This window comes from Mus pahari, chromosome X, assembly GCF_900095145.1.
Source record: "Mus pahari chromosome X, PAHARI_EIJ_v1.1, whole genome shotgun sequence".
Classification (NCBI taxonomy): domain Eukaryota; kingdom Metazoa; phylum Chordata; class Mammalia; order Rodentia; family Muridae; genus Mus; species Mus pahari.
The window spans coordinates 48,031,531-48,054,328 of record NC_034613.1 but is presented as its reverse complement, the minus strand read 5'-3'; the positions used below and the strand labels follow the sequence as shown (position 1 = coordinate 48,054,328).

Below are 22,798 nucleotides of genomic sequence, written 5' to 3'. Positions count from 1 at the left end.
TATGTCTCAAGAAAAGAGAGAAAGAAAGAAAAAGGAAGGAAGGAAGGAAGGAAGGAAGGAAGGAAGGAAGGAAGGAAGGAAGGAAGGAAAGAAGGAAGGAAGGAAGGGTCAATGAAGCATCACATGCAAACTGATTAAAGCAACTTACTTTTGAGAAGATTCTTATTTATTTTAATTTCACTTAGTCATCTTATATACATTGCATCCTGACAGCAGTTTCTGCTCCTATGACTTCTCCTGGCTCCCCACCTCCCCTCTCCCCCAGATCCATTCCTCCTCCATTTCCCTTCAGCAAAGAGCAGACCTCCCAGGAATATCAAACATGGCATAACAAGTTACAATAAGACTAGGCCCAAATTCTCATATCAAAGCTGGCTGGAGAAGGCAACCCAGTAGGAGGAAAAGGGTCCCAAGTGCAGGTAAAAGCATCAGCGATACCTTACACTCTTACACTGGGCATCCACCAAGCTATGCAACCAAAACATAAAGAGAGAGAACCTAGGCCAGACCCATACAGGCTCCCTGACTGTTGCTTCAGTCTCTGTGAGCTCCTATGAGCCCTGGTTAGTTGATTCTATGGGCTGTGTTCTTATGGTGTCCTTGACCCCTCTGGTTCCTACAATCCTTCCTCCTCCTCTTCTGCAAGATTTCTTGAGTTCTGCCTAGTGTTTGGCTATGGGTCTCTGCATTGCTTCCATCAGTTGCTGGATGATAACTATTGGGCTAGGCACAGATCTATGAGTACAGCACAGTACCATTAGGAATCACTTCACTGATTTTTTTTTTTTGACCAGTCACATTTGGTTCTATCCTAAATCTCTGGGCTATTCAGTAGTCTCTACTTCCGGGCCAGCCAGGCAGTGTCAAGTGGGTGCTTCCTCCTGTGGTGTGCACTTCAAGTTGGACCATGTCATTGGCTGGCCACTCTCACAATTTCTGTGCCACCTTTACCCCAGCACATCTTGCGGGCAGGACAAATTGTAGGTCAAAGGTTTTGTGGCTGGGTTAATGTCTCAGTCCCACTTCTGGAAGCCTTGCCTGGTTACAGAAGATGGCTGGTTCAGGCTCATTAGTTGGTATCTTCTATATGGTCACCTTCATAGATTCTTAAGATTTCATGTATACATGTATGAAGAAATCATGCTATGAAAAGGGAATATCTCTGTCCGTTTCTAGAATCACCATTGATCTTTACACAAAAGTATACTGAAATGCTATTTTACCCCTTGGTCTTGTAAACTTTATATGACCCAGCCCAGGGGAAGGCCAGGGCCAAGTAGTGGGAGTGAGTGGGTAGGGGAGCAGGGGCGGGGGATTATAGGAAACTTTCGGGATAGCATTTGAAATGTAAATAAAGAAAATAATAATAATAATAATAATAATAATAATAATAATAATAATAATACAGAAATGCTATTTTAATACATTACCATTAAAGTGGGGTTGGATAAAATTCTTGCCATCCAAGCATGAAGATCTGAAAGCTCAGATCCACAGTACTCATGTAAAAGCTGGGAATGATAGCACGGATTACTGGGAGGGAAATGATAGCATGGATTACTGGGAGGGAAATGATAGCACGGATTACTGGGAGGGCTCAGGCAGACGCAAAACAGACTATACAATGATTTCCAATCAATAACGTTAACCTGGGGACATTTTTCTAGGAAAGGATCTTTACTTATGGTATATGAGAGAGAAAACCGTTGTTAGTTTATGGAGGTCCAATTTCACTTTCAGAGTTACTCATGATACTGTGTTTTAGGCTGGAAAACTGTTTTAAGCATGAACTTCAGATGCATCTGAAAACAACTTGGAACTTTTCTTTTTCTAATTTATTTTTTATTTTATGTGAGTAGGTGTTTTGCTGGTATGTCTAACTCTGCACCATGCATGTGCAGTGCCCATGGAAGCCAGAAGGTAGCAGCTCCCACTCCCGGTACTGGTGGGAAACCTTTGAAAGATCAGTGTTCTTAATTGCTGAGCTATTTCCCCTGCCCCATACTTGGAACTTATTTTCTTGACAGGTTTCATACATGTATATAATGCATTTTATTTCTGACCCCTCTTCCACTGCCCTCACTCTTCTGCTGAACTCCTTACTTCCCTAGCAGTCCCTCCTACTTTCATGTCCCTTGGGTGGGGGTAGGGCAGGCTTGAGCTCATGAAGCCTTCTATCAGGAAGCTTTACAGTCTTCTTTACCTTGTGTTTAATTTTTGCTTCTGTAGAGGTAGGCATCACTCAAATACGTGAGATTTTCCAGTCCCCATGAGGCACTTTTGGTTCTTTTAGTTTGTAAAGGTCAGAAATGGGTGTGGGTTGTGGCGTGAGGGCCAAGATTGGTGATAAGTCAGAGCCCACCAGGTTGCTGTCAACTGTTCCCAACTGGGGAGAAATGAGTAGGTTTTCTGAGCTCCAGCCCTGCAGGAGTTCCCACAGCATCAAGACTGATCAATCCAGTGGGAAAGTGGCACTTCCTGCCCCCCCCTCAACTACCACACCGCCGGACTATCAACCAGAGCATAAGTGAAGCCACACTCAGTACAAGAGGCCTAGCTACCCCCTTGTGTGTAAAGAGTGCTCTACATTTTGTGAGGGGGTAGGATGGCACATCCTCTAATTGCGAAAGTGAAATGGTTACGTGAATTGGAGAAGGCTTTGAAGGGAACTCACTGGAGTCAGGTGGGAAGAACAGGACAGACCTAGAAGTGTACATTAGAGATTGAATACCAGTCAGTCTGAACAAGGGGTTTGCTTGTGTGTGTCAGAGGATCATGGGGTCTCCTGAAAGCAGGCATTCTCCCTGACACCTTCACTGAAGTAGGAAATTGGCAGTTGTTTGCATTTTTTTCAAGTGTAAGTTTCTGGGCTTTGCAGCTGAGTGATCATGCCAGTTTCTGGGTTTATAGGAAGCTTAAATGAGATTGCAGATGCCAAAAATCAACCCAAGACAAAAAAATAATAATCTTTAGAATCAGACCAGTGTCTAAAAAAGCATAGCTTTATTATTCTTCTCCCTCCAGGCTGCTAGGTAAAAGCAGGTATGACATAAATGGGGAACACTAATGCCAGGGGATTCCATGTTTGTCGTGTGGCAAGTGCCCAGACCATACAGAAATGATGCTGTCTACAAGACTAGAGAGATGAAGCCAACTGCACCTTGTTCCTCCAACTTAGCAATAACTATTGTGGGTATCTACATGGATGAGCCCAACTGTTTAGTGCTAAAAAAGAAAGTGCCCACCACACAGTTACTGCTAGCTCTGAACTATAAGATGGACATGCATAATTGTGGGTGCTAGTTAGGCTCCTCCTCATCAGAGCAAGGGGTGACAGAAACTCATGAAAGTGCAACCAAGAAATGCCCTGAATCTTCTAGAGTAAGTTCTGCTCCGTGCTGGAACAAGGCACTTGTTCAAGTTCCATCTCAGATTTCTCAACAATAATCCTTTGAATCAGTTCTCTAGAACTGAATTTTCTAAGTGAAATGTTTCACTGGACATATCCCTATAGAGACTTTCCAGCTCCTCTCTAGAGTCTAGTCATGGGAGATGGAAGGACTCAACCAGCAACCTTTTACACACCATTTTTCTTTGGCCTTTCTCTAAGGAAGGAGTGAAGTTGACAGCAGGCTGATTTAAGCTATAACACTTTGGGCTGATCTTGATTCCACAATTCAGTCAGAGAAGCAGAGCAGCCTCATAAAATCCCATGGGCTCCATCTTGGTTCAAAGGACAATGCTGGGGGCCCATAGCATCTAAGGAACAGGACAGTAGACACAATGAAGCAGAACAATGAACAGCAGACAGGTTTCTGTGCATTCCACCCCACAATAGCTCTTTTCTACATTTTATAAGCTGGAAATTGTTTATGTTTTAAAAACCCTGCCATCAGTCACGGTTGCAAAGAAAAAGCACAGTGCAATTTAAAAGAGAGCAGCAAATTCGCCTGATTTGGTATTTCTTAGCAGCAGGGACGGAAAGAGACAGTGATGCCTCTAGGAATTCTGGATCCACGGGAGAAAAGCAGGATCAGGCTGAGCATGCACACAAACACACGAATTCTCTTCGTCCAACTGAGGCTAATAATAGTAGGCATCTCTTCTTCTCTTTGGAGATGGGCTTCCTGAAAAACAGGGTAAGCGTAATGGTGAGGAAGCTGCTTTTCAAATTGAGTGAGACCAAGTTGGAGTCCTGGCTCACCAGTACCTTAGCCTGTCTGAGCTCTACCTCACTCATATTGAATGGATGTATTAATAAGAAGTACTTCCTAAGGTTCTAGCATAGGATCATATCACTGGCAAGTAATGTCTGTTGTATTTCTTATCATACTTTCTTCACAGCTCTTTTGCCTGATTAAATGCAATGTGTGGAACCTCAGAAAACAAACAAGAAACAAAACCCCACTATGCTTACTTAGAGCCAGGTTTTCCATAGCCTTGATTTGAACTGCATCCTTAAATCTAAATTAGGCATTCCATAAACCACCTTATAACACGTGCAAAAGAAAATTCTTTAACATAAGAGACATGATTCTATCAATTATTTATGCTTTTTATTGAATTTTAAACTTGACTTAATTTTGACCTGTGTTTAATCTTCAAACTTATTGAAATTATACCCTGTGGTCAATGTAACTTACAATACCATGAACACACACACACACACACACACACACACACACACACACACACTCCTACCACTGAGCTGTACTCCAGAGCCACTTTGTATTGTTTCAATGGCCAACTATAGCTAAGTATTATTCTAAGCATTTACACACATTATTGCACTAAATTCCTACAGAACCCCTACATGTGGTCACTGTTTTATGATTGTCTTAAAAATGAAGCAACTAAGGAACTGGGATGTTCAAAAACTGTAAGTGAGTTTCTGAGACTAGTAAATATCAGAGCTGAAATTGGAACCTTGAGCTTAGGTTGTGAAGCGCTTTCATTTCTACCCAGCTTGTCCTCATTTTGAAGTTCCTAATTTCAAATTCAGCGTAGAGCCCAGGGTCCTGCCCTTGGGCCTCAGACATATTTTCCCTGACTGCAGAATCAATCCCCCAGTGGGTGGCGGAAAGCTGAACATCTGGAACAGCTAATCCTCATGGATTCATTCATCTTACCAAGTCACCTTGACTGAGTTGGGCTCAGACGAAAGAAGTCAGTAGAGTTGCTTCTCTGGCAAAACGAGAGAATGTTCTAGACATTTTTGCAAAATATTCAGTGCAAATGTAGACTCTTTGAAACTGAGAGCAAACCAATGCTACCCATGAAAAGCTAAGACTATAAACAAGGCTGGAGATGCTGCCTGCTACAGTGGACGCTCTTCACATTTGTTTGCAAGGCACAGAGCTACACTGTGAAGGTCTGAACCTTATACCTACTTTCATCATCAAGACTGGCACTGGCAGCTTCACGAGCATAGAGTCTCTTCTTGTCTAGAAAAGAAGACAAAAAACATGAATGGGAATAAGGCCTCAGGCTAGGCTAGAAGCCTATAGCACCCCAGGGATCCCAGAGTGCCTGGCCCTTACTTTATGGACATAAAATGTGATTTCTCTTATCTTATTCTGAGAAACAGAAGTCTGGACATCAAACAACCTTTAGAAACTTCTCTCATCTCCCAGGAAGAGCTAATAAAGGGTCTCTAGCTTGCTCAGTGAATTCTGGACGATCAGACACCACTGACTGCAAGGGGCATCAGCATTGGGAGGGGAATGTGAAGAGTTCTCCAGATGAGACCTTGATAATAAACATTTGTATATGAATGCATGTCACAGTCTTGGGAATACATAATATCTGCAGTACCCTTCGTCCCTGGTGTGCTTATAGTAGATGTTCACTAAAGGCTTACTGAATTGAATTGGAACTGTATAGAGCTGTTATGTTTGGAAAATGCTAATTTGAGCCATCTGTTTTCTAAGCAACTGTTGAAGCAGGATTCTGCTTTGTATATGCATACATATGTGTATGTATGTATATCTATATGTATATATAGATATACATACATACATACATACACATACACACACAGTTGGTCTTATTTTCCTCCCAAATCCTGATTTTTTAAAAAGATAGGAGTACAAATTTTTAGCAGTTTCCTAAGTATGCCATTTGCATGATTTCTTCTCTCTCTATATTGCTAATCAAACTATGGAAACAGTAAAGTCCTATTTTAATGGGAAATTTGTTTTCAACATGGGACATAGTGTCAGACTTTGTGGGCTCTGTTGAATTGGTTCTTTGTAAGCTGTATGCTTAATCACAGCAAACAGAACAACCAGTGATTTCCTTCAGGCATGAGACCACATGCCTGATTATAAGATTGTGAAAGAATAAAATTCACCCAGGGTATAGAATGCTAGAGTATGCAGACTTGTTTGTAATATATATATATATATATCACTTCACAAGAAAGAAACTTCTTATCACATAGTGCAAGAGTACATTGCTATTTTAGTGAAAGTATAATGCATTCAATTCTCTTCCACCTCTTCTTTAAAAGAAACAAATAAACAACAACAACAACAACAAAGAAGGGACTCCTGTTCTATGAAGAGTATTTTGAATCTAGCAACTATTGAGTGGAAAAATATTGGGTGGATGAACAAAGAAACTGTGCACAAGCCTAGAGAGATTTTTTTTGTGCAGGGGGAGAGGAAGTGATCAAAGTACAGAAACCCAAAGGAAAGCAAGCAGGGCGAGCCCAGTGTCCAGGAGAGTGTCACAGGCAGCCAGACACTGTTGCATGTGCAGTCAGCGATGGGGCTGCCTCTCTGGTTATCTTGAATTTTAATGTGTGGAGCAGATGGTTGGTATAGATTGCCCTTGGTTTTGCCCAGGATTCTGGCATCATTGCAAGTTGTCAACCTGTTTGGAGAACAGGGTTTGAGTCTGTAGGTACGTCACAGAGCTCTGTTTTGCAAATAGATTATTTAGTGGAATGGAGGCAAATGAGACTCTATGACTTTAGGCATGAACCCATCATTTTTTCTAGGACAAAGCCAAGTCAACAGACTGGGGAGATTACTTCAGGCTAACTCTGCCTGTCTAGCTCTCTCCATGTACTACTTTAGCCATTAAACTGTGTATGTGAGTGTGGCCTAATGAAAATATATGTAAGTTTTAAATAAAATAATGCCCCTTGGCAGCAGCCTTATCTATGTCTAGAGTGGCAGCAATTAGTCTTAGCCCCTAATGTCATGCCAAGTCACTGTCAACCACAATAACCTTGCAAGTATCTATAAGCATTTCCTTACAGTGGACTGAGTTGGGAGGCGGGTTCATGACCGATCCAGTGCTTCCAGCTATCTTGGCAGGGCTGCGGTTCTCCCTGGCAGCAGGTTCCAGACGATGGCTTTGGTATCTATCTTGCTGGACTAAATGTTGAAGAGACCCATATCTTACATCAGGGTAGACCTCTGGAGTCAGACGCCTGTCAGGAAAGACAGGGTAGAACTCTGGAGTCAGACGCCTGTCAGGAAAGACATGGTAGAACTCTGGAGTCAGACGCCTGTCAGGAAAGACATGGTAGAACTCTGGAGTCAGATGCCTGTCAGGAAAGACAGGGAAGTAGGCAGGCGCTAGGAAGCCTGGCCTCACTAGGGAGGAGAAGTGCCACGGCTCCAGAGGAAGTGCAGAGGGGATCTTGGGCATGGACACTGAGTGCTGATCCATAGCCTTAGGACCATATTCATCCAAGCTGCTGCTTCTGGCTTCATTTTCAGGAGATGCTGGTAGCTGTGGCTTTGCCCAAGAAGAGAGATGCCTTTGATTCGGGGGCATGCTGTTATCTGGAAAAGATTTAAACATTACGTTAAGGATTTCTTCAAATGTCAAATATAGAAGTAATTGATTATTTCTGATTAATGTATAATATAAATTATATATACATGAATATACATAATTTATTTTTATTATTTGGGTATGAGAAAGAAGTGTGTGTATAAGTGCAGGAGAATGGCCATAGCAAAGTCAGAAACCTTGCTTTCAGGAGTCAGTTCTTCCTGAAGTCATCAGACTTGCAATCCCACCAGCCCCATGGTATATTTTTTTGACTTGAAGTAAACAGAAAATGTTTTTTTAAACCCACACTAACCACAGTGTCCGTAAATAGCTACTTCTCCTCTATATTTGTTTATATAATTCTTCAGACTGATTTTGCTTAATTAAAATATAATGAATATTGTTGAGCATAGTGGCACATGCCTAACTTTCATGCTAGGGAAACTGAGGCAGGAGGGTTGGCTTAAGTTCAAGGCAAGCCTGAGCTACATAGTGAGTCTAAGAGAATTCTGGGCTACAGTGTAAGCACTGTCTCAAGAAACAAAATAAACAAACATCCTGCCACAGCAATGAATAGAGCCAAACACAAGCATTTTTCCAAGTTACTAATTTGAATGTCATCACTTCCTTTCAAAAGCTTTATGCACAAGCTTAAATCAAGAAAAAAATAAAGTAAAAATATAAGCATTCGTTATTTTGACTGAATCCAGAATGGCTACAGAAAGTTATGACATGATTTAGAATAAGACAAAATGGAAGGCCATCCCATTTCTGGGTGAGATAAAGAATGTACATCATTTTATTTTGGTCAGGATCATTCCCTTTTGCTTCAGGAATAAGTTGGATTTTAGTTATTTTTACTAAAGAAGTCTTTAATAGTATCAAGTTATCTGAGAGGAAACCAGCACACAACTAATACAAAATAGTAGCTTTTAAATGACTATATACTGTTCTCTTACACAGCAGTAATGCAGTAACAAATATTCCACTTGTGGGCAGCTCAAGTGTTTACACTTTAATTATGTTACTGACATCTCAGTAAACAGCTCTGCACATTCGTCTTTGCTGCCACAGGAAACAATGGCCCCTTAAGTAATTAAGTGTTTGGTTTTGTTCAGTTGCTGCTAATGTGTACCTCTATTTAACAGCTGATATTTTGAATACAACAAATAGGAGGACTCTACAGAATGGTATAAAGAAACTAATGCTTACAGAAACAAAGATCGGAGCAGAGACTAAATGAATGACCATCCAGAGACTGCCCCACCTGGGGATCCATCCCATAAACAACCACCAAAACCAGACACTATTGCAGATGCCAAGAGCTTGCTGACAGGACCCTGATATAGCTGTCTCCTGAGAGGCTCTGCCAGTTCCTGGCAAATACAGAAGTGGATGCTCACAGCCATCCATTGGACAAAGCACAGGGTCCCCAATGAAGGAGCTAGAGAAAGTACCCAAGGAGCTGAAGGGGTTTGCAGCCCCATAGGAGGAACAACAATATGAACTAACCAGAATGCCCAGAGCTCCTTGGAACTATACTACCAATCAAAGAAAACACATGATGGAACTCATGGCTCCAGTCACATATGTAGCAGAGGATGGCCTAGGCAGTCATCAATGGGAGGAGAGGCCCTTGGTCCTGTGAAGGTTCTATGTCCCAGTATAGGGGAAGAGCCAGGGCCAGGAATGGGAGTGGGTGGGTTGGGAAACAGGGGGAGGGGGAGAGGATAGGGGATTTTTTCAGAGGGGAAACTAGGAAATGGGATAACATTTGAAATGTAAATAAAGAAAATATCTAATTAAGAAAAAAAAACTAATGCTTACCTGTATTGATCTTCCCCATAACTCTAGGAACTGAAACTCAACCCTAGACATGAAAATCCTAAGAGACTGGACTGTAGTAGCTAACTATATTGGGCTGGTAGGAAACTGAGCAGGAGCAATGAATGCTCAGTAGGAAAGTAGTTGCTTGGTCCTCATTCTACAATAGCAGAATGGTGTGGGCCAACAGGTGGTACCATTTCTGCTTATGAAGTTCATGTGGACTGACTAATGGAGACAGAATCTCCTTGAGTCCCAATTCTAATTGCATCTGGGATATCAGATGACTTATATCTCAAATGTCTACCATAGCTCAGAACGTGAATTGATATTTTCCCCAACTCAGCATCCACCCAAGGAAGAGACTGCAGGGAAAAATTTCTGCCAGGTGGGAGAGAAAGATGCTGCTTAAAGCCTGGAGCCTCTTCCCTTTCTAAGATAATGGAGAAGTGGGCATGGAAGAGGACCATGACTGTGATGACAAAGAAGGATTGGTTAGCATGAGAGGCTGCCTGAGATACTCATTCCCTTTCCCTCCACAGACATGTCATTCAGTTCTCCTGAATTCCCAGTTTGACAGGATGTTGTATAAAATGAAAAACCATCTTAGAGGCTGATGCAGTGTTGCTAGAGTGTCCCTAACCATGTTAGTGTTGCCTGTAATGCAGATACTCAACATAAAAGAAGCCAGATCACACGTGGCACAGGCATTCTGCTCAGCATCTCACATCCCTCATAATGAGCAATGGTCATAGTAAGCTCTTTTAATGAAATTGAAGACAGGGAAACATAGTGGGATTTATTCCTAGGGCTAAATGTTACTTTCGAAAGTTGATATTTCTAGCTACTAGCAGCTCAGGGCACTGTGTGCCCTGGAACAGAATGATTAAGCTGATTTTATGTAATCAGTGTCCATGCTTCATATTTAATGGGAGTACTGCATGTCCTAAGCACAAATTATAAACATAGCTTAGTCTCTGACAACTGGGCAGCTTTTGTCTGGACTGGCTTTGCAGATCTCATACATATATGCCTCAGGCACACACTGGACATCTGAGAGGTGGAAACCACAGCCACAGAGGGTTCAGAATATTAACTGCTTTTGCTCCAGGTAAGGGGAGTTATGTAGTATACCATTGTCCAATGTCCCATGAAGTCACTTGGTGTGCCATGGTACAGTTTGGATGCAAGAGTGAGGGAGTGCACATGAGAATTCAACCCTGAAATCTTACCATCCCAGTGGTTGTGTACGGCCTACGAGTCCACTTTCTAGACCAGGCTTGGATGCTGTGGCCCACAGAGTGGAAAACCGTGCATTGTGTGGGCTACTTTTTCTCAGGCTTCTTGGGTAACTACACCTGCAGCAATGTCTATCTTTGGGCATAGGGTGGAACCTTAAACCATGCCTTAGACAGTCTCAAGGTTGCTGTTGCAGCAACAATCTTACCGTGTTAATTCCCTATTGATGCATGTGCAAGTGGGCCTAAGAGATGCTTTCTCAAATCCAAAATGACATGAATGACTGGAGAGCATTTGAACAATTGGATTCAGGGATTTCTATTTCAGTGAGAACATAGGTGGCTTCCACTCCAACTGTAAGCATCTAGACTCTTCCTCTAGAATTTTTGCAGCATTAGTCCTAAGATCAGGAGTGTCCAGGAAGTCAGAAATGCTGTTCTTCACTTCTCACTATTTAAGTGGTAGCCACTGTTCCCTCCTTCTAAGAACATCCAGAGACACCAGTATTCCCACCCACGCACACTTTTGCAATCCCTAGAACCCACTAGAAGGCCTTTCTTATACTATAAAGTTTCCACTCCCATCAGGGAATGATCCTGCCTCACTACTTGGGATGTAAGCCCAGACCTCCTAATCTGGATTACTTTCTAGACACACAAACTCTAATATCATCCTCTCAGAAATATCAATCTTCAGTCTAGAGTTTATCTTGTTCCTCTCTATGGCTGTAACCTGCATATTTCCTTCACAGATGTAGTTACATAATTCATTCATTTATTCACTCCCTAATGTCCCTTCCTACTACCCAGTATGCATGGGGCTAGCTTATTTCTCCTCTCCACCATGATATCACTGTGAATTCTCACCATGCTTGGCATATAGCAGGTCCTAGCTATATATTCCAATGAATAGACATACATATTCTGTTACAATTATTAGAACATATGAATACACACACACACACACACACACACACACACATATATATATATATATATATATATATATATATAATTGCAAACATGTACATACACTCATAAATGTATTCATGCATATACAAACCCACACAACATACACACATACACACACACACACATACACACACATACACCTCCTCACTGAACTGTCTTAGGGTTAGCAGGAAACTTTATTGGGGACACATTCAGTGTGTAGTCAAACTACAGCCTTGGTTATTTCATCACCAACAGTTTAAAGACAAAATCAAAGATACAAGCAAAAATTTAGCTGCAAGGATGCGTTTATATTTTTGTTAGATATTTTCTTCATTTACATTTGAAATGCTATCCCCTTTCCTAGTTTCCTGTCTGAAAATAACCCTATACCCTCTCCCCACCCTGCTCACCAACCCACCCACTCCTGCTTCCTGGCCCTGGCATTCCCTTATACTGGGACATATAATCTTTGCAAGACCAAGGGCCTCTCTTAAGGATGCTTTTATAAAGTGATGTGAATACTATATGGAAAGGTTAGCAATAATCTAGATGTTATAAAATTAATAAATGTTATCTATCTAAAAAGTGATGTTCTTTATAAAATAATGTCAAAGAATATGTAACAATGACACAAAGTTGCATCATTCTGCTTATTGTCAAATAAAATATATATTATAAACTATTACTGCAAAGTGGTTCTATGTAAAAATTGAAGCATATGCACTTGTATTTTCTAAATTTTCAAAATGAACATACTATTTTCAAGGTAAAGAAAACCAGTTTGTTTGTTTTTTTAAACAGTCTCACTATTCTTCCCAGATTGGCCCTGAACTACTCTCAAACAATCCTCCTGCCTCAGCTTCTTTTGTTGCTGGAACTACAAGCAAACCTCACTGTATCCAGCTAAGTAATCTTCTAAATCCGAAAACATTTTAAAAGTGACTTGGCTTTACATATCCAAAATATGAGTCACAGCTGTGAAGAGGAATATATAATTGGCTAATTGCCTTTTCTCTGATTTCCTTTTCCTCCTCCTCCTCCTCCTCCTCCTTTCCTTCCCCTCCTTCCTTCTTCTTTCTTTTCCATGTCTTTAGTACTTGCTCATTATCACCCCATACAGCAAGGCACTTCCTTTGAAACACACATACACACACACACCACAGATACTTAGATGCACATAAACATGCTCGTGAATGTACACCCTACAGCAAGAAAGTCCAACTACTTTTGGCCACCACAGTCTGTACATACCGACTTTGCGCTCTCTATCCGTGTGGCTGGTGTCCATCCATATTTTATTCACCCCTAAAACAAAAATGCATGTTATTTTAATTAACTACTGAAAAATCATACAATTAGGAGGACTAGTTTAGACAGACACTTCTGTTCTGGGACAGCGAGGAGTCCTGCTCAGATCTATCTTCTCCTTCAAAGTCTCTGTTTGTTAGATGCTCCTGTTCATTTTCCTAACTGAAAGAGGAGTGCAAAACGTGTGTTGGTATCTTCAGTTGAATGGCTGATAGCACTGTAGAGGGACTCTTACATTTGTGGTAAGATTGACAGGTTGTGTAGACTATGCACCCCAGTCTCCTAAGTGCTGGGATTTTAGGTGTGTGCACAACACTCAACCTGCTTATCTTTGAAGCCTATCTAAATGGTGGTCTATTTTGAGGAATATAGGAAAGCAATTATTTTGGCGTGGTATCTGGTACCTTACAGAGGCTAGGGACACATATAGGCACAAGACCCTTTCTTCTTACTGGAAAGGAAGACACCACCTTGGCAGTACTCAAGGGACCACAAGCTGGTGGCAGGACTGTATTTCACATAGATATTCTCCACAAGATGAAAAGCATGCTGTTTCTTTCCCATCCCACCAACAGTAGCAGATAGGAAGCCTTTGAAAATGTCTGTGGGGAATCCATGCAGGGTCAGGTCAGCACACCTAATCTTCTCCTAGCAGCCCTTGGGCATGTTTACCAGGTATACAGTAGTGCACGTGGGACTTGTGCTAAGAGGACGAGAACAGGAAAAACAAGGGTTAAGCCCCAGAAGCACCAGGACCATACCCTGCTGCAAGACATCACAGCTATTGAAACTTCACCAGATACTGACTCCCAAGTCCCCAGTGTCCTCTAAAAGGGGAGATAACTTGAAGGTCTCTTCAGCTATTTTCTTTGCCAAAGTATAGTCATTGTATATAATACACATATAATTAAAAAATAATAATAACTCTGACTTGGGGAAAGAAGCCAGGATATTTGGTGGCATTTCCATATAGGTCTGTCTCTGTGTTTGGTCCTTGCATCATTGGCTTGACAGAGTGCCTTTAGAATGTGGGCAAATCTCATCTGGGCTCCTGTGAATGAAGGCCTGTTCTCCTCGGCTTGGCTGAGCTGAGGCTGGGCTGCCTGAAGTTGGCCTGAAGGGGTTAAGAGAATGCTAAACAGCAGTCAGTAATGAAAGGTCGCTTCATAGATTCCCACCGTGTCTGAGGCTGGCGGTGTGTCCTATAATACCACCAATGAGAACATCTACTGCCTGGACTTCTTTCATGGAGCCCTCCCTTGAGGCAACCAAGCTTGGTAGAAACCAGACTCCTGTGATAAGGAAGACCTTGAGAGAGACAGTCTTTCCTTCAGTTGCTCAGTCAGCTGATGAAATATTTGCTTAACCCCAAACCTAATGAGACAACGTGTAGGGAGTCTGTGAGATTGTCATGAGGAAAGTGCAATATCCACAAAGCTAAGTGGAGAAGAAAGCCCCCTCACCTCTCTTTGGCCTGTGTAAGCTGGTTTCCTCAAGAAAGAAGGCTATGCCCAAGCTCTGCTAGCAGGCAGCAGCTCTTTAGACAAAAACAAGCCAGGGCTGCAAGGCCCAGAAAAGACTAGAATAGCCACACCACAATGCTTTCATACACCATAAAAGCTCATGGGAAGGTGCTTCATGCTCTCTGACCCTAGTATTTTAAATGCAGGCCTTCATGTCCACAATATCCATTCAGAACACCGTGCTAGACTTGTGTGGCACCACCCCTACAAACGCGGCACTGTGCCACATGGTCACTATCCATTATCCCGCTGACTGCTCAAAAACATCTTAGAGCTAGATAATTGGCAGTTCTAGCATTGAGGAAACAGGTGCAGGCAGATGAAGTGGCACCCACTGACAGAGGGAGTAGTCACCAGGCTAACTGCTTCTAAGGCTGCATATCCAGAAGTAGCTCCTTTCTGTGGTGGCCTTATCTAAGGAGTCAATGTGATGTGTTTCCTCTGAAACTTCCATTGGATCTTATTTAATCTCTCTTGTGAGGTATTAACAGGATCAAAATGGAGTTAGTCTCTTGCCATTCAGGAGGGCTCTTTGGAGGATGATTAGGGATTTGCTAATGACATCAAAATTGGTATTGCATGTGGCTTTATGACAAGAAGAAGAGAAGCCAGATACTATACATACTCTCCTGGTCCCTTGCTATGTGATACAAGGCATTACACTGCCTTGGGACTCTGTCAATAATAAGACACTAGCAGAAGTAGGCCATTGGCTCAGAACCCTGTACCAAAATAAGTTTTTTCTTCTTTTTGAAATAGGGTCTCATGTACTCAAGTGCTGGCTTTGAACTCCTTAGACCTGAGGATGACTTTGAACTCCTGATCTTCGGGCCTCCACGTTCCACATGCTAAGATTATCAGCATGTGACACCACACCCAGTTTATGTGGTGCTAAAGCTCAAATCCAAGGCTCCAGGCATGCTAGACAAGTACTCTACCAACCAAGCAACACCCCCAACACAAATCTGTTTTCTTTGCAACATGTCCAATGTGTGTTATTATGCTGTGCTCCAAATTAGTTCCATTCACCCAAGCAGTATTTACTTCTATGAGTCAGGAATTGTGGGAAGTAGTTGGGAAACAACACCAGATTGAGTATCCACTACCATATGTTCTTCCACATCATTCTACTCCACAAGATTCTGAAAATCACATCAGTTACCCAGAAAATGAACTTCTAGGAAAAAGGCAAATTCTGCTAAGGTCACCACATCAGGTATACACAGATGCCTTATCTACTCCTGAAGAATAAAGGCAGGATGATGGAGTCTGCGAATAGATGTCTTTGCCTACAAGCAAGGGCTTCAAATGTCTACTTTGTATAAATCTCCACACTTAGTGGTCCATACATTCTCATATGAAACAAGCCATGTGCATGTGGCCACAAAAATCATGAACACCTGAAAACATTTAGGCCCCAGTCTGCAATACATGTCAAGACCCAGACTGCCTAATGCCATCAGACACAGAGGCTACAGGGTCTAGAGTCCATGAATACTTTTACAAGTCCAGACATTTTTACTTTAAAACCAAAAGACTATGAAACTGATACTCTACAGATAAAAAAATGTAAACCCAGTCTGGGTCAAATTCATTTTTATACAAATGCAATTATAAATTACAATTATTGCTGATGAAGGAATCGATGAGGGCAAAAGTGTCTAAAGTCTGTGAAAGGCATGCATACCACGGCCTCTGTTCCACATCCATGGCTTCCCCATGAAATCTGAGTGCTTTAATTACACATTGTGATAGCTCTCTTGAGCAACAGATACCCGCATCCTTGTGAGGGGTAGGAGATGCATGTGGCAAGACTCCTCCATTTGGCCTCTGTCGGGCTTTGAACTTGCTTGCCAGATCATCCACTATTGGCTGGCAGGAGGCTGGGGCATCCTTTATCTTATCGAGGAAACTTTGGTATTCTTTCCCTCAGGCCAATCATAAGAATAATACCACTGATTAGCAGCTCAAAGTGGACAATGGTAGAGCTCTTATTGTGTGCAGAGTAGCAAACTCAGCCTTTAAGACAATCATGGAAACACTGACATAGGTGGGCTTATTTGACTAAGAACTGCCCACTTTATTTTGTCTAAGAAATGCTGTGGTTTCTTAGTAGGCAGTGTGACTTGCCTTTACCACACACACACACACACACACACACACACACACACACACACAAAAGAACCTGGAGTACCTCAAAGACCTAGACTTTCAGTGAAAGCTTCCTCCTTCCCAACATGCTCACCATTTTTGAGGGTCACATTGTCACTGTGACTTGAGGAACTAGATTCGTGGGGCCTCTTGAGGTTACGTAGAGCTCTGGAGAAGTGTTCATCCACCATACTGTTGACGTCCCCTTCAAAGTAGGTGAAAATGACAGAACCGGCCTTCCACTCTGTCTTTACCGGTTTTTGACTGCTTCTGGGCATCCAGACACCATTCTTCTTCATTTCTTCCATTGTCACTGAGTGACGAAGGTGATAGCTGTCAACCAAGTGAAAAAAAAAATGTCCCTGATCTTATTTTTACTAAGTAGCTGTTACAGTCTGGGTAAATGGCATTCTTTTCTTCTTAGTATTATTTTTTTAAATTGTCACTTACAAATGAGTTTCAGAAGGACACTTTCATACAATGCATAACGTACTTTGACTATCTTGTCCCCATTCTTAAGGATAAACAGTTTGCTACAGGGCCTCACTAGACACCACAAGGAGGCAAGGGATTCTTTTTTTTTTAATTTTTATTATTATTATTTTCTTTATTTACATTTCAAATGCTATCCTGAAAGTTCCCTATACCCCCCCACCCCCGCCCCTGCTCCCCTACCCACCCACTCCCACTGCTTGGCCCAGGCATTCCCTTGTGCTGGGTCATATAAAGTTTGCAAGACCAAGGGGCCTCTCTTCCCAATGATGGCCAATTAGGCCATCTTTCTTGACAAACAAGCAAGCCCAATATAATCAGGGTTCAGAAAACAGCATTTCAAAGCTCAGCCATGCACTGATAATGGCCTTCTCTTACAAAAGGGGGATTGCTAAGCAGCTCGACTATAAGAGAACCAGGAGAGTGGAGGTGGTAGAACGTTGAGGCCAAACAAAAGTAAGTCCCTCCTAGAGCTACCTCAGGCAGATTTCCTAGAGGGCTTGGCCAAGCAATCAAGGGTGGGCTAGATACTGCCCCTCCAGTCTGACATGAAGAAATATGTAAGAAAGATTCCATGATGTATAGGATCTCATAGATGAGGCAGAGAGACAATCTATTAATCCTTAATCTTTTTTTTATATTCACAAGATTAGCTAGATTAAATATCTTCCATGCAAGACAGTAAATAACAAGAAAGCTTCAAGGGCCTCCCAGGGTCCTATTCTGCATGGGACTGTCCTGCACAGCAGTCGTGCACTCCATCCTAGAAACCAGCGATTACAGCAGCACCAGCTCAGAGATCTTCAGACACACATATTCATAACAACAAAAAAAGATTTACAAGCCCTATTTCTTTTTTTAGTTAATTTTTTATTAGATATTTTCCTCATTTACATTTCAAATGCTATCCCGAAAGTCCCCTATACCCTCCCCCTGCCCCTGCTCTCCAACCCACCCACTCTCACTTCCTGGCCCTGGCATTCCCCTGTACTGGGGCATGTGATCTTTGCAAGACCAAGGGCCCCTCCTCCCACTGATGGCAGACTAGGCCGTCCTCTCAAGCCTCACTTCTATGGTAGAAGTTATTTCCACGGTAGTGGAAAGCTAAAGGCTACAATCTGTTCACTGCTCACCACCTGTTTGCGGAACTGCCTTGGAGTTGAACCGTATCATCCGCAGCAGCATGCCCAACCTTGCCAGATCCTTCGAGTAAGAGTCTCTATTTGCATCAAGGCCAGAGCCTGGCTGCTTTTACAGGGAAGTAGCGCCCCCGGGGCTGCTTGTTTACCTTCAAACACAAGCTGACTTGTGTGCCCTGGCTAAAGATCTATGTAATCTAGCTAATCTTGTGAAAAAAAAATATATATATGATTAAGGATTAATAGATTGTCACTCTGCCTCATCTATAAGATCCTATACATCATGGAGTCTTTCTTACAAATTTTTTCATGTTTGAGTACAAATAAGTGCTCAATAAATGATGAACACCATTTCTTGTGGTGGAAGTAAAATGCATAGAAATCATAGACTAGGAGTCAGAAGGCCTGAGGTTTTCCCCAGTGCATAACCTTGAGGTAGAGGACAATAAATTCCTCTCGCTTCTATTGTTCTTAGAAGGATGTGAAGTGTGAGTTCTTCAGCCTAGTCTTTTATGGTTCTTTTATGGTGAGATGATGCTGGAGACAATAGGAAGGAATCTGGCAACAAGCTGGGAATGTTTCTAATGTATCCCAGGCTATCCTGGAACTTGCTTTGTAACCAGGCTGGTCTGAAACTCAGGATTTTGCCTGCCTCTGCCTCTTGAGTGCTGGGATTAAAGGAGTGCACCACCACAGCCAGATTCAGGCGTGCTTTCTAAATGGTTCTCCTTTGAGAATCATTCTAGCCAAGCCATGTATACATGAATATTTCTACAAAAATACTCGTGACAGTTGTGTTCATCATAGCCCCCAAAATGAAATGGCTTAAATGAGTCTTACCTGGAAAATACATTTTCTGTATACACACAATTCAGGTAAATCTCATTTTATTGTGTGAAAAGAACAAATAAAATAGATCACACATCATAAGGTTTCACTAATATGAAACAAGAACAAATAATCTATGGTGCTAGAAGTCAGAAATCGTGGGTGCATGTGACATGGAGCCTGAACAGGAAGGAGCGAGAGGGGGCCCTCACCAGCATGGCCAATGTCCCAGAGAATACACCACCACCACCACTACTACCGCCACCCATCCACCCATCCACCCACCCAATCACCCCCTATCAGTGCGTGAAGGTCTCTCTGTGTAGCCCAGGTTTGTCTCAAATGCATATTTCTCTTGTCTCAGACTCCTGAAAGCTAGGATTACAGGCAGGGACGCACCACGTGGCGGCCGCGTCTTTCTTTTATCTTGATCAGGTTGGTGGTTACACTAGTCAAAACTCATCAAGTTCTACACTCAAGATCTATTTCACAGAAGCTGAATTATTCCTCGATAAAAGTATGACGTATGTTCAGATTTGTAGAGATGACAATACAAAAAGAAAAAATGTGTTGGGAAGGATAAAGGAATGAGTATGTGGAGACAGTAGCTTTTTAAAGCTATAGTCTATAGAACACCTGGTTATGCCAGAAGCTGCCCATATATCTTCTCCAGTTCTCTGACCCTCAAAGTAGGCAATGCACCCCCATTTTAAAAGAAGCAAAGTAGATATTAGAGCGGGTGAAATAGAACTAGGTAGCGGCAAGGCTGCCGGTCAGATTCCAGGCCCTTAGGCTCCAGCCTCCGTCTGCTTCCAATCATCCCCTCCTCCTTACCTGGTGAGTGGGAAAGTCTCTGTTCCTCTTCTCGCCTCGGTCTCCCCACCTATGAAAAGTGTGGATGGGGCAGCCCTGTAATCCTCAAAGGGCCATGAGCCAGGACACTAAGGCAGCGTTATGAATTCTCTCAAGGAATGGAAAGGCTCCCGCTTTTCTACTTCCGGACTTTCCTTGAAGGCTCCACCTGTCTGGTACAGCAGGTGCTGCCTAGTCTTTTGCAAGACCGTCCTCTTAGGCGCCACTTCGCCAGCAGCCACCCTGATTGGCTTAGGCCTGACACAGCTTGCGATCCCTTTGTTGCTTTCCCCTCAAGCTACAGAGAAAGAACTAGCCAGATTCTTGCGATAGCACGCCACAACCACCTTCCTAGTTTCACTGGGTATGCACTAAGAAAGCACATGGCAAATGACCAGACCAGGAAAAAACCAGAGATCACCCCAGAGGCCGTGTTTTAGCCCATCTCACTTGGAGGACTAAGCAGAAAAGTGGAGACCCTGAATTGACCCCCCAAGTTCTACCCCTGTGCCTCTTTCCCTTTCTGCACACAGGAACACAGACTCAGCTAGTGTTTGTTACTTCTCCGGATCCAACCTACAAGGGATTCTCTGGGCTCTACCCGACTCACTGGGGAGAAATTGCAGTTGATATTTAAATCTAGAGAGTTAAGCTGGATGTTGGGACTTAACCATGTGGTTCTAGCTTGGTGAGAAGGCTGGAGTAAGAGGGTCATTTGAGCCTAGGTGTTAAAGACAAGCCTGGGTAACACTGTGAAACCTTAAACAAGAGAGAGAAGGGGGAGGGGGAGAGGAGTAAATGGATTCTAAAAGCATACACATTCTGAGAATTATCATTTGGTTTAATCCCTATGAAAAACTCAAGTGTCTCAGTTTCCAATGAGCTGTGTATACGTATTCCTATGTAAGAAAAAGGGGTGATCTGGCCAGGGAGAAAAAGATATTACAACACTGACTCTAAGGAGATATGAGGAACAAAAAATAATGACCCAGAGTGTTTCAAGTAGACCCTGAAATACTATCCAAACTACTGTAGTAGAACATCTCAGAAGAAGTCATTCAAAGCTAGAAGTCTAGCCTCTAGTCTGCCACATGGACAGTCTACTGACACTTTTACCACACTCCTGCAAAATACACTCAATATTTCTAAGTTGGGGCACAGAGTCAGTGATGATGGCTATCAAAATGATCAGTTGGAGCAAAAGCTCCTCCCCCTCCCAAGGCCTGATTAAATCTCCCTTAGCACAGTCTATCAAGACCATCAAGACCGCCAATTCACTCTCGTGTGACTTTCCATCCCTCTTCCTACTTCCAGGTCTCCAGCTTCTCCTACCTTAATTCTCAGCAATGCCCCAAGACTGCAAAATCCCCCAGTTTTGGAGGAGCTCAACAACTGGAAGCACGAGCTGGAGATGTGTACCCTCCCTTGAAATTTTCTGCCCCTCTAGCTGAGGTTGTGCAAGGCGTTTCCTTCTGGCTATCTATTAAGAATGCGGAAAATGCACTCCAGCGAGTCAACCTGGTTAGGCACCTGCAGCAATGAGGAAAACAGATGGCTATTTTACATTTCTTTACTTTTTTCATTAAAAACTATATCGTGGTATTGTCTCCTCAACTGGAAGCTGACTGTTTGCCCCAAACCTCTGTGCACAGAATCAGACACATCTAAGACATTAAGGGGTTCCATCAAACTGATGTCATATCAAATCTGGGGAACTGTCCTCCTAAGACTTTTGTCCCACGTGTGTTATCCTCCCTCACTTTCCTTGAGAAGCAAAGGGATCCAGACCCTTGAAATTCTGGTCTTGTCCCAGCCTTCCATGGGCTGCACAGGGAGTGAAGACTTTCCTAAGTCTGCAGTAGCTCAAGCAGGGACACCATGAAAGAGCAAGGGGCTCCTGTCTTGATCTGAAAAACCTTCGGTGGAATTCTTTCAACATGTGCTACCTTTTTGGTGTCAAACCTCAGATTTCTTCTTTGATCCTGTGTTAAACAGTTTTTTATGAGTGTAACAAAATACCTCAACAGGACAACTTAGAGCAGTGGCTCACAAGCCTTTGGGGGCTTAGAGGACCCTCTCAGAGGAGTTGCATACCAGATACCTTACATAACAGATGTTCACATTACAATTCATAACAGTAGCAAAATTACAGTTATGAAATAGCAACAATGATCATTTTATAGTTGGGGGTCACCACAACACAAGGAAATGTATTAAACGTTCACATTAGGAAGGTTGGGAACTTAAAAGAATGGTTGGGCCTCAAAGAATGATTTACTTTGAATTAAAATTTTCGGAGGACTTGATGTCCTGGGATGGGGGGAATACCTGGGGGAGGGCACCCTCTCAGAGGTGAAGGGGAGGGGTGAAGAACTCAGCAGGGGGGACCAGGAGGAGGCAACATTTGGGATTAAATAAATAAATAATAATAAAAAAAAACGTTTCAGAGGTTTCAGTCTGATGGAACAAAGCACCATGGATAGGAAACACAGATCAAAAAGGAAGCTTCTTGCCCTGTGGTGACCAAAAACCGAAAAAGGAAGGAGAAAGCTAGCAAAAGGTTTCAGTGTCCCATTCAAGGGCACACCTCCAGTGACTGAACATCTTTTCACTAGATCTCATCTCCTAAAGTTTCTGCTATCTCTCAGTATGTCATATACATAATATATAATATAAATTATATATATATATATATATA

General features: G+C 42.5%; 1 protein-coding gene across 1 annotated transcript; it reads right to left on the bottom strand.

Annotated features, from left to right (window-relative positions):
• Positions 1–4,083: 4,083 nt before the first annotated feature.
• Vgll1 (vestigial like family member 1) lies at positions 4,084–17,097 on the bottom strand. Its single transcript, XM_021188237.1, has 6 exons — positions 16,884–17,097; positions 13,059–13,112; positions 7,481–7,799; positions 7,266–7,441; positions 5,391–5,444; positions 4,084–4,127 (listed from the first exon to the last, which is right to left on the bottom strand). Exons 1-6 carry the CDS (start codon positions 17,095–17,097, stop codon positions 4,084–4,086), a joined length of 861 nt encoding a protein of 286 aa, XP_021043896.1.
• Positions 17,098–22,798: the final 5,701 nt, after the last annotated feature.